This window comes from Heterodontus francisci, chromosome 49, assembly GCF_036365525.1.
Source record: "Heterodontus francisci isolate sHetFra1 chromosome 49, sHetFra1.hap1, whole genome shotgun sequence".
Taxonomy (NCBI): domain Eukaryota; kingdom Metazoa; phylum Chordata; class Chondrichthyes; order Heterodontiformes; family Heterodontidae; genus Heterodontus; species Heterodontus francisci.
In genome coordinates this window covers 1387361-1401023 of record NC_090419.1, presented here as the reverse complement: position 1 = coordinate 1401023, position 13663 = coordinate 1387361, and the positions used below count along the sequence as shown (strand labels likewise).

Sequence of the window (13663 nt, the reverse complement as noted above, 5' to 3'; positions counted from 1 at the left end):
CTGCCGCCTTCAAAGATCACTGCTCGTGAACCTCCAGCTCCCTCTGTACCTGCACACTCTTGGGAAATATGTCATCGTGTCATCAAACCAAGTCAACATGGTTTCACGAAAGGAAAATCTCCTTTTAATCTTCTCTGTTCTGAGGAGAACAAGCCCAGCTTCTCCAGTCTATCAGTGTAACTGTAATAATCTCATCCAGGAACCGTTCCAGTAAATCTCTTCTATACATTCACAAAAGTCTCCATGTTCTTCCTAAAGTGTGGTCCCAGAATTGGTCACAATACTGCAGCCGAGGACAAACTATTATTTTATAAAGGTTTAGCATCACTTCCTGACATTTACACTCAAGACCTGTTTATAAAGCTCAGGATCCCATCTGCTTTATTAACCCATCAGCAAAGACAGACATTCTCTCCATTGACCAGTTCCATTAGACATGAATCTTTGAGTCGATCCAAGGCTGGCGGGAGGGTTTAGGGGAGACCAGAGAGAACCCTGACCTGGTCAGCTTTTTTCAAACAGGAAACCATCAGTACATTGGCAGTGATATTAATAAATCCCTGAGGAAGACAGGAGGAGGCCATTCGGCCCCTCGAGATTATCCTGCCCATTCACTCAGGTCATGGCTGATTTGCTCCTTCTCCACATTGAGCTGTCTCGGCTCCGTAAACATCAATACCCTTTCCTAACAAATCTCTACCGGCAATCAGGAATTAATGTCACTGCCTGTTAACACTGGGGAATTCCTTCACTAAACCTCTCCATCTCTATCTCTCATTCCTGCTTAAAGACGTTCCTTAAAACTAACCTCTTTGACCAAACATTTGGTCATCATCCTTAATCTCACCTGATGTGGGTTTGGCATCAGATTTTGTTTTATAATGCACCCTGTGTAGCACCTTTCGGACTTCTTATTCCTCCTCCTTCTCCCTCAACCATCTCTCTCTCTCTCTCTCTTCCTCCCAACATTTTATAAATAGAGGGGAAGAGTGTGTGTGTCTCTGTCACTAGTCCCATAATGTTACCCCAGGGACTCCACACAGCCTGTCTCCCCATCTCCCTGCTTCTAAAGTGTCTCAGGATCTCCTGGCACTTTCTATCTCTCTGCTTCTGTCTCTATCCCTCACTATCTCTCTGTTCTCTCTCCCTGTCTCTCTGTTACTCTACCTCTGTCCCTCTCTCTGTCTATCACTCTCTCCCACCATGTTGGTTATCTTTAGGGGTCGAGTTAAATCACAGACAAAATAAACACTTCACCTGTCTGCCCCGGTATAAATAGCAAAATTTGTGGCTATTTTGTGTCTGTATTCAGACAATATAGACAGGAGTGTACATTATATGATGGGATGCTGCAAATCGATTTACAATCATACTGCCGGAAAAACAACTTAAAAAGGATTATTCACAAGTCTAGTCCAACTTAACTACAGATTCGACCCGATGAGGTAATCATTGCCAACACTCTTGAGTTTGTTGCAGTACCTGAAACATTACTCTGTATGTCTTTCAGAAATTAAACATTACACGTGCACTACAAGATTAAAGATTACACGTAGGTTAGGTTTCATAGAATTCCAGTAAAGTAGCACGAAAATCCCAGAGAATATTCCTGGAAAAATCAATGCTGCAAATGATCCCCACAGACTCTCACCTCGTCTGTGTCTTTAATCTCACCAAGTTCCCACTGTTCGATGATCAGTCGTTCAGGAGGGATCTTCTTCCACTAGCTGGCCCAGCTATCTGGACTGCAGTGTCAGATAAAGGAAAGGGACCCCCTTATATCCAGGACTGACCCTCACTCTCCCCTCGTGCACCATGTCACTGGGCTCAGTGTTAGGGTCTTTCCCTGCATGATCAATCACTGTGTGTGATCAATATCTTTTCCTATACTGCCTCGACCACCCCACACACACATTGCACTTGTTTCTACATTCCAAGCCTCACCCGTAACTAATTTCTTGTCATTAAAAGACTCCATTTTATTCTCCATATCCTGCCTTCTTGTAATTTCCAGGTCTTTGGTCATTTACTGTCCATATCTTGTCTCAGGAATGCAGCACATAGGACATTCCAGACCCATTTCTGTTGAGTGTTTACTTGTACAAGTGAATTGACCATTTAATATTTTTAACTTAGTTAACCCTTGTGTTCCCACAAAGATCAAGCTAGCAAATTCAACAGTGTCCACTTTGACTTCATCACATCGTGTCTTATGTATATTCTCACAGGATAGCAGGTATAACTGTAGTCATAGTATTCAGCTGAAAATTGATCAGTTACATTGTGATTTCAGTCCATATTTACAGTACACACGGGACCTTACTGTTGTAATGAAGTCATATAGTATCTATTCATCCCATTTGGGCAAAATTACACTGGCTCAACATTCTCACCAAATACTAAAACATTCCAGAAGGCGAGACTCACAAATTCAACACAAGTTTCCTTTTCTGAGTCTTGCTGGTCTGTTCTGATTCTCTGAGGGATTACTGATGCTTATCCTCCACATGAGCAGTCGTCCTAATCCTGGGTACCTATTCTGCCATGCTTTTCTTACGTTGCCTGAGTCTTAACATTGGATTATTTACGAGTTGGGTCATTGCGTGGGAAACCGTGAGTGTTTGACCTGACCCGGGATGACAGATGGTTCAATTTTTTTTGTTTGTTTGTAATTGAGCCATTCAAGTAATTACGAGATAATGATTGTTTAAGATAAAAGCAAAATTCTGCAAATTCTGGAAAGCTGAATTAAAAACACAGAATGATGGAAATACTCAGCAGGTCTGCCATCAGTTGTGCAGAGATAAACAGAGTTAACGTTTCAGGTCTGTGATCTTTCATCAGAGCTGTTAAATGATAGAAAAGTAATAGGTTTGAGAAAGTGATTGGGGTAAATCGGTCTCCATAGCATTTATTGTGTCAAGAAAACATAAGGAATTTTCGTGTGCCCAGGCATGGTAGCGATATTTATCACATTGAATGACATAATGTACCTGGGGCAGCGAGTATTACATGGAGATCACTCTTCTACGCAGTGTTTAATGGTATTACTGTTGTTCTTTGATATTGCTGTTCATTGCATGTGTGAAGTCATAATTGTAGTGAATAGAATATAACCACTGTTATATTCGAGTCACTTCAGAATTTGGAACAATAGTGCAAAAGAATAATTGAAGGGTAATTGACTCTCGCACCCCGACATCCAACAACTGACGAGCCGGTCAGGAATGATAAGAAAGTTGCTTCTAATTTTAAATATATATTCCAAATAAGCAGGATCTGAGGGCATGTGACATAGGAAGTGAACCTTCAGGAGTGTAGGTATTTGCATATCCAGTCGTTTACTGAATTGGAAAAAAAGAATGGCTGACTAGATGTAGGATTTGCTTCCTTTTCTTTCCTTCTCTGCCGCTTCTCTGTCTCATCATTAAAGCGTTTGGACACAAAAATAACACAGTTTGATGGACAGGTTGTCGCCATATTGAACCAGTCTTAGCAAGCTCCTCCAAGCCATCAATGTCAATGCTGCCGCACTTCAAAGAGAGCTTCAGATTTTCCTTGAAGGGTTATTTTTGTCCTTCCTTGGAAACCCTGGCCATTTGAGAGTTGGCAAAACAGAACCTGGCTGGGGAGACGCAGTTCAGTCATCTTTACAGTGTCCAGTCCATCGAAGTTGGTTTTTCAGGAATTTTGCTTGAATGCTTGTGGATCTGGCTTCAAGAAGTACACTAGAGTTTGTCCAACTGTCCTCCCATTGAATCCAGAGTGTCTGACAGAGACATTTCAGCTGGAATTGCTCCAACACTCTTCTGTTTATCTGCTCTATAGTCCAAGTCTCACTGCAGTACACGAGTGTGCTGACAACTGCTCTGTGCACTAGGACTTTATTTGACTTGCAAGGCCTTTGCTGTCAAACACCCCCGGCCATAGTTTCGAGAAGGCTGAGCTGGCACAGCTGATCTGGTGTTTGATCTCCTCATCAATGGTGGCCTTTTGAGAAAGATAATGGGAAGTGCTCAACATTTTCCAAAGTCTCTCCTTCAAGTTAGATGGGAGGTGGATTATTTGGCCGACCAGGTGTCGGTAAAAAAAAATCAGGTTTGTTTTGGTAAATTTCAAGGATAGGCCAAACCTCCTGCATACAGAATTGAAGAGATCAAACGCAGCTTGAAAATCTGGTGCAGTGTGGGCAACGACACTGCAGTCATCCACAAACTGTGGATCTGCATGCCTATGGTGGTCACTTTTTAGTTTAAGCACGGAGGTGAGTCAGGTTAAAGATTTTGCCATCTCGGTGGTATTTACTACTCACACTAGAGGGCAGCTGATCTTTGTTGAGGTGAATAGCCACAGTCAAGAAGATTGCAAATAGTATGGGGACTATGACAGTACATCGCTGGCACCCAGTCCTTGGATTTGCCTGGCAACAAAGACCATGTTGGAGGTTCCTCTGGAAAGTCGAGAGTAACATTTTGGCTCTGGGAAGATTTCCTCCATCACAGGAAGTAGATGATTCAGGCGAATGAGTGTCAGGATTTCCCCTGCTGTGCACAAGAGGGAAATACTGCAAACTTTCCACTGCATGATTTCTATCCCTTCTTGAAGATAGTTGCAATATCACATTCCGTAATCCGTAAGATGAGTGCATGGAGCTTTGAGGTGATCAACAACCCACCGGCTTTGAGTACACAGCTGTAATAACATCGAAGAGGCAAAACACTGAGCCAGGCATTATGGATTCAGGGTCATTGGCTCAGGGCTTAGATGTTTAGGGTCACTAGCCAAGGGCATCGAGTGTTACACGTATTGTGGTTGAGGGTCACTGATCCAGATCATTGAAGTTTAGTCTCACTGACGAAGGGCATTGAGTTTTCACGATTACTGATCCAGGCTTTGTGGTTCAGGGTCAATGATCCAAAGCATTGAAGCTCATTGTAACTGACACGGGATAGTGTGGCCTCAGGGTCACTGACCTAGGGCACTGTACCTTCAGAATCACTGACCCAGGCCACTGTACCGTCAGAATCATTGACCCAGGCCATCGGGGGTTCAAGGACACTGAGCTAGACATTATCGCGTCAGAGTCACTGACCTAGGGCTTAGTTTCAGGATCACTGACCGAGGCATTGTTGGCAGAGAGTCACTGACCCATGCATTACAAGTTCAGCGTCACTGCTCCAGGCATTATAGGTTCAGGGTCATTGACCCAGGGCCTTGTTGATGCAGGGTCATTGACCCAGGGCTTTACAGATTCAGCGTCACTGACTCAGACGTTGCAGGTGCTAGGTCACTGACCCAGAGCCTTGTTGGTGCAGGGTCATTGATCAGGGAAGTGAGCGTTGAGGTTTAATGCCACAGGACATTCTGGTTTCGAGGCTACATTCTCAGGGTATTCAGGTTCAGGGTCAGTGACCCAGGGCATTGAGTATTCTGGATCTTTGACTGGTGTGTTAGTATGTGTATCAATATTAATGTAAATCAATGGGCCCACAGGAAAGGACTCTTTCTCAGTATATAATGTCGGAATGAGTTCTGATGTTGAACGATTTTCAATTCTTCTCACATTTTAATGACTTTAACAATTAGTTTGAAGGGATACTTGACCACATCCTTCATCTGCTCCCTGATCTTAGTTTGCGTCACGGCATAAATAAAAGTATTTGTCCAGCAACTCAGCTGTTGTAGCATGAACCCCAGTTGGTTTAATGTATCAGGTGGCGATATCGTATCATACCCAAAAACAAACATTTGGTACCATATTGAATGCAATGCAAACACTGCCCATAACAATATGAAATTCCACGAGATAACAAACAATAAAATAATGGATTTCCTTCGACTCTCCATCTCTGGGTCTTTGGGACGGTCCCCAATGCTTTTCCCCCGGAGTCTCCTGCGAGCTCTGCTACTCACTAAAATGTTCCTGACAGTGAAAACATTGAGCAGCAGAATCAAAATAAATGGGAGAGCGGGGTTTAGAAGATGATGAATGGCTATCACTATTAACCAGAAGAAAGATCTCATAACAACAATTGGCATAAAACAAAACCAGGGGAAATTGATAAATGGATAGTAATTTTTGAACACAAAATACCAGAAAATGTTGCTTAAACAACACAGTACAATCACTGTTCCCAGAACCACAGCCGCTATTCTCTCAGTACAATATTTTCTCTTCAGTTTCTGGCAAGAAATGGCTACAAAACGATCAAAGGTGAAAGTGACAGTGGCCCAGACAGAACAGTCAGTAATGGCATAAAGCAAGACGGCGTGGATATTACACACACGGATGTAATTCATGAAACGAAAATGTTCCCGATAAACAATTGGAATGTGCCTTAATATCAGGTCGAGGAAAACAACCAGTAAATCCATCACTGCCATGGTCACCAGGTAGCGAGTGACACATTTGGAAAGACCACACTTTCCTCGATACAGGATCACAATCGTCATCAAGTTAGCTGTGAGGATGGGAAATAAAAAGAGAAATTATACGTCAGGCTGGGAACCAGCTTCAGGTAAATGTTTTATTCTCCCCATTGATGTATTGAAATGATTATACCTGTAAGAACACAGGGGAAGGTCAGGGATCTGGTGGACGGCAGGAGAAGTTAAATGGCAAACGAATGATACTGAAATTGTTGAACTTACTGTTGATCATAATCCTCCCGTCCACCTTTGGCTGCGTGTCCCACAAATTGTGACATCTCCATGTACTCCCAGTTCTAACGCAGGGTCATCAACCAGAAACGTTATCTCTATTTGTATCTCCACAGATGCGGCTGGACCTGTTGATTGTTTCCTGCATTTTCTGGATTTATTTCAGATTTGCAGATAACACAGCACTTAGCTCTCGTATAAAAAGACTGACAGAGAGATTCTCTGACCCGTGACAGTCAGCATGGTTTCAAAAGAGTATTTTGCACGCCTGGTGCCTGGATCAAGGATGTACAGAAAGCATGCAGTACTTTCTACAAGGGGAAGGGAATGAGGCAGATGTAATGATACACTTTGGTGCCAATGACACTGAGAGAGCAGGTATTGAAGTCCTAGGTCAGGAACTAGTTTGGAAGTTAAAGAGGAGGTCCTCGAAGGCAAACATCACTGGCTTACTCCCAGTCCCACATATTAGTGAGAGTAGAAGTAGAAGTTTAGGTGTATCAATGCGAAGCTTGACGATGGTGCAGGAGGGAAGGCTTCAAACTCTGAGGTAATTAGGACCAGTAATGAGGCAGGAGTGGTGCAGTGGTTAGCACCGCAGCCTCACAGCTCCAGCGACCCGGGTTCAATTCTGGGTACTGCCTGTGTGGAGTTTGCAAGTTCTCCCTGTGTCTGCGTGGGTTTCCTCCGGGTGCTCCGGTTTCCTCCCACATGCCAAAGATTTGCAGGTTGACAGGTAAATTGGCCATTATAAATTGTCCCTAGTATAGGTAGGTGGTAGGGAAATATAGGGACAGGTGGGGATGTGGTACGAATATGGAATTTGTGTAGGATTAGTATAAATGGGTAGTTGATGGTCGGCACAGACTCGGTGGGTGGTAGGGCCTGTTTCAGTGCTGTATCTCTTTAAAAAAAAAGGAGGCACCTAATCACAAGGGACAGGTTGCACCTCAACTGGAGTGGACCAACATCCTCGTGAGGAGATTCATTCATGTGATTGGGGACTGTTTAGACTAAATTGGCAGGGGATGGGCACTAACATGTAGACGGAGAAAGGAGGAATAAGGTGCATATTGTGAGACTGTTGGACAGTAATATAGAAGGAAATGCTCCCGTCTTCGATGGGATTGGACTAAGAAGGACTATGAGGAATGTGAATCCAGGATTACAATGTAAGTTTGTAAACGCCAGACGTGTGGTAAATAAGGTTGGTCAATTACAAGCACAAAAAGCAGTTCGGGAATAGGACTGTGTGGCAAAAATGGAAACATAATTTAGAAATGGTGAGCACCAGGCGCTTAATATGCAAGGATATAAAGTGTTCGAAAAAGTTAGGGAAGGAGTGAAGGAGAGGTGGGGAGGCAGCAGTGATTAGGGGAGACATTGCAGTTTTGGAAAAGGAGGTTGTACTTGAGGGAGAAAGGACAGGCTTTATTTGGTTAGAATTAAGAAGCCACAAGTGTATGACCACACAAATAATGATACTCGATAGACGTCTAAATAGTGAGATTGAGATAGGATTAAATTTGCAGGAAAATCACAGAGATGCGCAAAAATTATAGATGGTGATATTGGGGGACTCAACTATCTATTAGGATAATTCGAGAGTGAAGGGTAAGGAGGTGGAGGAATTCCTGAAATGCGTTCAGGAGAGGTCCCTCGATTAGTATCATCTCCACCCAACTAGAAAGGAGGCAGTGTTAGATCTGGTGCTGCATAATGAGTGGGACAAGTGGACCAAGTGTCTTTGGGGGAGAACTTGGGTGAGAGTGATTATCACATGCAAGGATTTTGACCATTAATGCAGAAGCGCCGTGAACGAATTAAGGTAGAACGTCTGGAGTGGAAGAGGACAACGTTCAGTGAGATGAAAGGGATCTGACCAGGCTCAAATGGAACCAAAAACTAACAGGCAGACAAAGTGTTGTCTTTAACCAAGAGCGGCTTCAGCTACAATCTAGGCACATTCAAATAAGGCCAAGACGTTAGGAGACCAGCAACAAGGCTCCTGAAATGACGCGGGTGATAGAGATTATGATGAAACAATGAGTGAGAAGCAGGCCAAATATAATCAATTCAGAGGGAAGATGACGAGGAAGGTCAGACTGTCAAACAGGGAATGTGAGAATAGAAAAGCAGAACAATCTTCTACCGGCGTGTAAATGGAGAGTTGGTAGTAAGAGGTGGATTGGAGTGCTTAAGGACAGGGAGACTAATATCTGCGTAGAGGCGCAGGGCCAGGCTAATTTACATAATGAGTACTTTGTATCAGTTTTCACTGAGGAAGTGGCATCTGACAAAACATCTGTCGAAGTAGAGAGGGTAGAGGCGTTGGATTGGGTCAAAATTAGGAGGTGGGAGGACTAAAACGGCAGTCTATGCATATGGTAGATACGTCACCTTGGCTGGATGGCTTGCATCCAAGGTTGAAAAAGGAACTGGAGATGCAGAGAGCAGAAAGGCGTGCCATAACCATCCAATCTTCCTGGATGTGGAGGAGGTACCTGGTGATTGGAGATTGGAAAATGTGACTATCTTATTCCAGAAAAGGTGTAGCGACAGTCGCAGCAACTACAGGCCAGTTAGGTTTAACGTTAGTGGTAAGTAAGTTATTGGAAACAATTATAAGGGAAGAAATCAGCAGACAGTTGGAGATTAGATTAAATTAGAGATACAGCACTGAAACAGGCCCTTCGGCCCACTGAGTCTGTGCCGACCATCAACCACCCATTTTATACTAATCCTACACTAATCCCATATTCCCAACAAACATCCCCACCTGTCCCTATATTTCCCTACCACCTACCTATACTAGTGACAATTTATAATGGCCAATTTACCTATCAACCTGCAAGTCTTTTGGCTTGTGGGAGGAAACCGGAGCACCCGGAGAAAACCCACGCAGACACAGGGAGAACTTGCAAACTCCACACAGACAGTACCCGGAATCGAACCCGGGTCCCTGGAGCTGTGAGGCTGCGGTGCTAACCACTGCGCCACTGTGCCGCCAGCCAGATGATAGCCAGCGAGGATTTGTAAAAGACAGATGATGCTTGACTGACTTCAATGAATTTCTGTTGAAATACGAGAGAAGATTGATGAAGGGAATGTGGTTGATGTTGTTTTTATGGATTTTAAGGAAGCTTTTGAGAAGGTGCCATATGAAAGGCTGGTTCACAAAATTAAGGTTGTTGGAATAGGAGGCTCACTATCATGTTGGGTACAAATGTGACTCAAGAACAGGATCAAAGTGAGTTGTAGTAAAACGTTTCGGCTCAGACTGAAGGATGGTACACAGCGATGTTCCCCAAGGTCAGTGCGAGGAAAACTGTTTGTTTTTACTTTATATCAATGCCTTGGATCTTGGAATACAAAGTAGAATCTCAAAATTTGCCGATGACATCCAACGTAGAGGGATGGTGAACAGTGAGGATGATTTGAACAGCCTGCAACAGGGCATAGATTGGCTAGCAGAATGAGCAGACAGGTGGTGGGTGGAATTTAATACTGACAAGTGTGAGCATTTGCCGGAAAGAATAGGGAGATATATTTAATAGCAGAGTTCCAAAGAGTGTGCAGGAACAGAGGGACATGGCTTCGCATGTACCATGATCTTTGAAAGAGGACAGAAAGATTGAAAGAGAGGTCAGTAAAGTATACGGGATCATGAACTACATAAGTATGGCACTGATTACAAAAGGAAGGTATTCAGAAACTTTATAAAATCGATGGATAGGCCCCAACTGAAGTATTGCTTCCAGTTCTGGTCATCGCATTTCAGGAATGATGTGAGGGTTTTTTGGAGGGTGCAAACGAGATTTAACAGAATGTTTCTCGAGGTGAGGGAATTTTAATTGCAAGGGTAGGTTGTAAAATCTGGGATAGTTCTCAGAACAAAAGAGTTTGAAGAGAGATTTAATAGCGGTATACAAGATTATGGAAGGCTTAGATAAGGGAAAACTGTTCCCAATAACTAATGGTGCAAGGACTAGGTGACACAAGTTGAACGTTTTGGCCTAAGATACAGGGGGAATCCAGTGAAGATGTATTGAAACAGTTGGATGTAATGACCTGGAAGTTGAAGTTTACTAGGGTGGTAGAAGCAGAGATGATCAATGACTTTAAAAGGAAATACGATGACCACTTGAATAAAATAAACTTGCAGAGCTACAGGGATCAAGTTGGTGGTGCTGGACCTGACTGGAAACATTCGTGGATTGCCGGCATTGGCTCTCTGGGCCGAATGGCCTCGCTGTGCCAACTGGAACAAGTGAGGATGTAACCATCACCCCTTGACATTCAATGGCATTCCGATCGCTGTATCCCCCATTATCAACATCCTGGGTGTTAACATTGAGCAGAAACTGAACTGGAATAGCCATATAAACACCGTGGCTACAAGGGCAGGTCAGAGGCCAGGAATCCTGCAACGAGTAACTCACCTCCTGACTCTCCAAAGCCTATCCACCATCTACAAGGTACATGTCAGAAGTGTGAATAAGCACATTCCACTTGCCTGCATGGGTGCAGCTCCAACAACACTCAAGAAGCTCGACACAGTGGCGCAGTGGTTAGCACTGCAGCCTCACAGCTCCAGGGACCCGGGTTCGATTCTGGGTACTGCCTGTGTGGAGTTTGCAAGTTCTCCCTGTGTCTGCGTGGGTTTCCTCCGGGTGCTCCGGTTTCCTCCCACAAGCCAAAAGACTTGCAGGTTGGTAGGTGAATTGACCATTATAAATTGTCACTAGTATAGCTAGGTGGTAGGGAAATAGAGGGACAGGTGGGGATGTTTGGTAGGAATATGGGATTAGTGTAGGATTAGTATAAATGGGTGGTTGATGGTCGGCACGGCCTCGGTGGGCCGAAGGGCCTGTTTCAGTGCTGTATCTCTAATCAAAAAAAAAACACCCAGGGCAAAGAAGCCCACTTGATTGGCACCCCATTGACAAAACATTCACTCCCTCCATCACCGACGCACAGTGGCAGCAGTATGTACCATCTATAAGATGCACGACTGCAACGCACCGAGGCTTCTTAGACAGCGACCTTTACCAACTGTAAGGACAAGAGCAGCAAATGCATGGGAACACCACCACCTGCAAGTTCCCCTCCAAGCCACTGGCCATCCGGACTTCAATGCCACCGGGTCAAAATCATGGAGATCCCGACCTCACAGCACTATGGGTGCGCCTATCCCACATGGACTGCAGTGGTTCAAGAAGGCAGCCCATCAACACCTTCTCAGGGGCAATTAGGGATGGGAAAGAAATGCTGACCTAGCCAGTGACAGCCACATCCCATGAACCAATATAATCGAATGATTCTATGGCTCCTTGTCATGCTCTGCCTGGTAGGGTGGTGGATACCCATTCTATACTAGATTCTGGTAGGGAATTACTAAATATTTTAAGAAGATAATGTGCAAGGATATGCAGAAAGAGCTGGCCAGGAAGCCTGAGATCTTGTTCCTCTTCAAAATACCAAAACAAATGATTGTTGATGTTGGGAATCCGAAATAACAACAGAAATGTTGGAAATGCTCCGCAGGTCAGACAATAATTTTGGAGATGAAAACAGGAAGAGTTAACGTTGCAGACCTGGCTGGCGTTTTATCAGAACTGGGAAAAACGTTCGACATTTAATAGCATTTAAGCAAGTGAAAGGAGAAAGCTGGATGAAGAAAAACAATGAAAGTCTGTGATGGGGTGGATGATGGGAAAAATTTAATGGCTGAATGTTGCGCAGTACATCGTCAAAGACAGTGGTAATGGTAGAAGTAAAGAAACAGACGATGTGTCTCGATTAGCTCCCACAACCTGAACAATCCACTTCTACCTCCTTCCCAAAATCCACAACCTGGAGTGTCCTGGCAGGCCCATCGCTACATCCAGTTCTGGTTCCACTGAATTTATTTCTTCCTCTTTCCATTTACTCAACCGCACAACATTTGCATTGCTGAGTGTAAAATGAGCCCCTTGGACTTTGGAGCGGAACCACAGTGGATTCCGATGCCACAGCAAGAGATCCAGCAGCTTTAATGATTTAAGAGCATAACTGCAGACAAAAAAAAGTCACAGCATCCGTTATCTATGTGAAGAATGTTTGCGAAGGAGAGATAGTTGCAGGCACTTCTGTCTTTAATGATAAAAATGCAATACCACAAAGTTTGAGAATAAGAAATTGGAATCGATGAACAAAAGTAAATTGATCCGAGTGGTTATTTAAAGCACGCAAAGGGAAGTATATTTGACATTTAATGGATAATCAGATTTTGAGGAAACTAAAAGCAAAAACTGTCTAGATTGTTCCCAAGTATAAACAAAAATCACAATTTCTTTTGGGGAGATATTAAAATGATCATTAATGAAACCTATCACTCCAGCAACAGTGTTATTTGAACTAGAATAATTCGGGATGTCGAAAATCCAGTGTAATTTAGCAATTTACTTTTAAGAAATTAAAATATTATCTAAAATAGAAGGGAAAAAAAGACAAACAAATAAAATATAGCAACGCCTGGAATCAAATGGGATTGTTTGATTCCTGTTTGAAAGAATTAGGAACATTGGGCTGTAAAGTTTTCCCAGGGCTCAAAATGAGGTAGAATTATAATGAATGGAATTTGACAATGAGATCATGATCATGCAGGGGAGGTAAGCAAAGATCTCAGACAGGCACCAACGGTTCCTCCCGCCCGGCCCCCGACATTTTGATCTTTTGATAAGATCACCTGAGAGTTGACAATGTGTGCCATGACATTGCAATAGCGATGGAAGTGTGCAGGTGGAATCTGTTACACGTAGAGCAACTCATATGCAGAATGCATGGTGAAATGCACTGAAGAACGGGTCTCAAACATGTTTCCAGACTTGACAAACAGAATGGCATGACTGATTAATGCAGCCAGTAGAGTGAGACAACAATTTACTTCACCAAGGTATTGGCACCTACTCCATAGAGAAAATAACTTGACAATAATCAGGATAAATTAAACATATTAGTA

At 43.5% G+C, this 13663-nt stretch overlaps 1 protein-coding gene across 1 annotated transcript; it reads right to left on the bottom strand.

Moving 5' to 3' along the window:
• Positions 1–5559: 5559 nt before the first annotated feature.
• LOC137358272 (probable G-protein coupled receptor 139) lies at positions 5560–6453 on the bottom strand. Its single transcript, XM_068024176.1, has one exon. The coding sequence runs from the start codon at positions 6451–6453 to the stop codon at positions 5560–5562; it is 894 nt and encodes a 297-aa protein (XP_067880277.1).
• Between the last annotated feature and the right edge of the window lie 7210 nt (positions 6454–13663).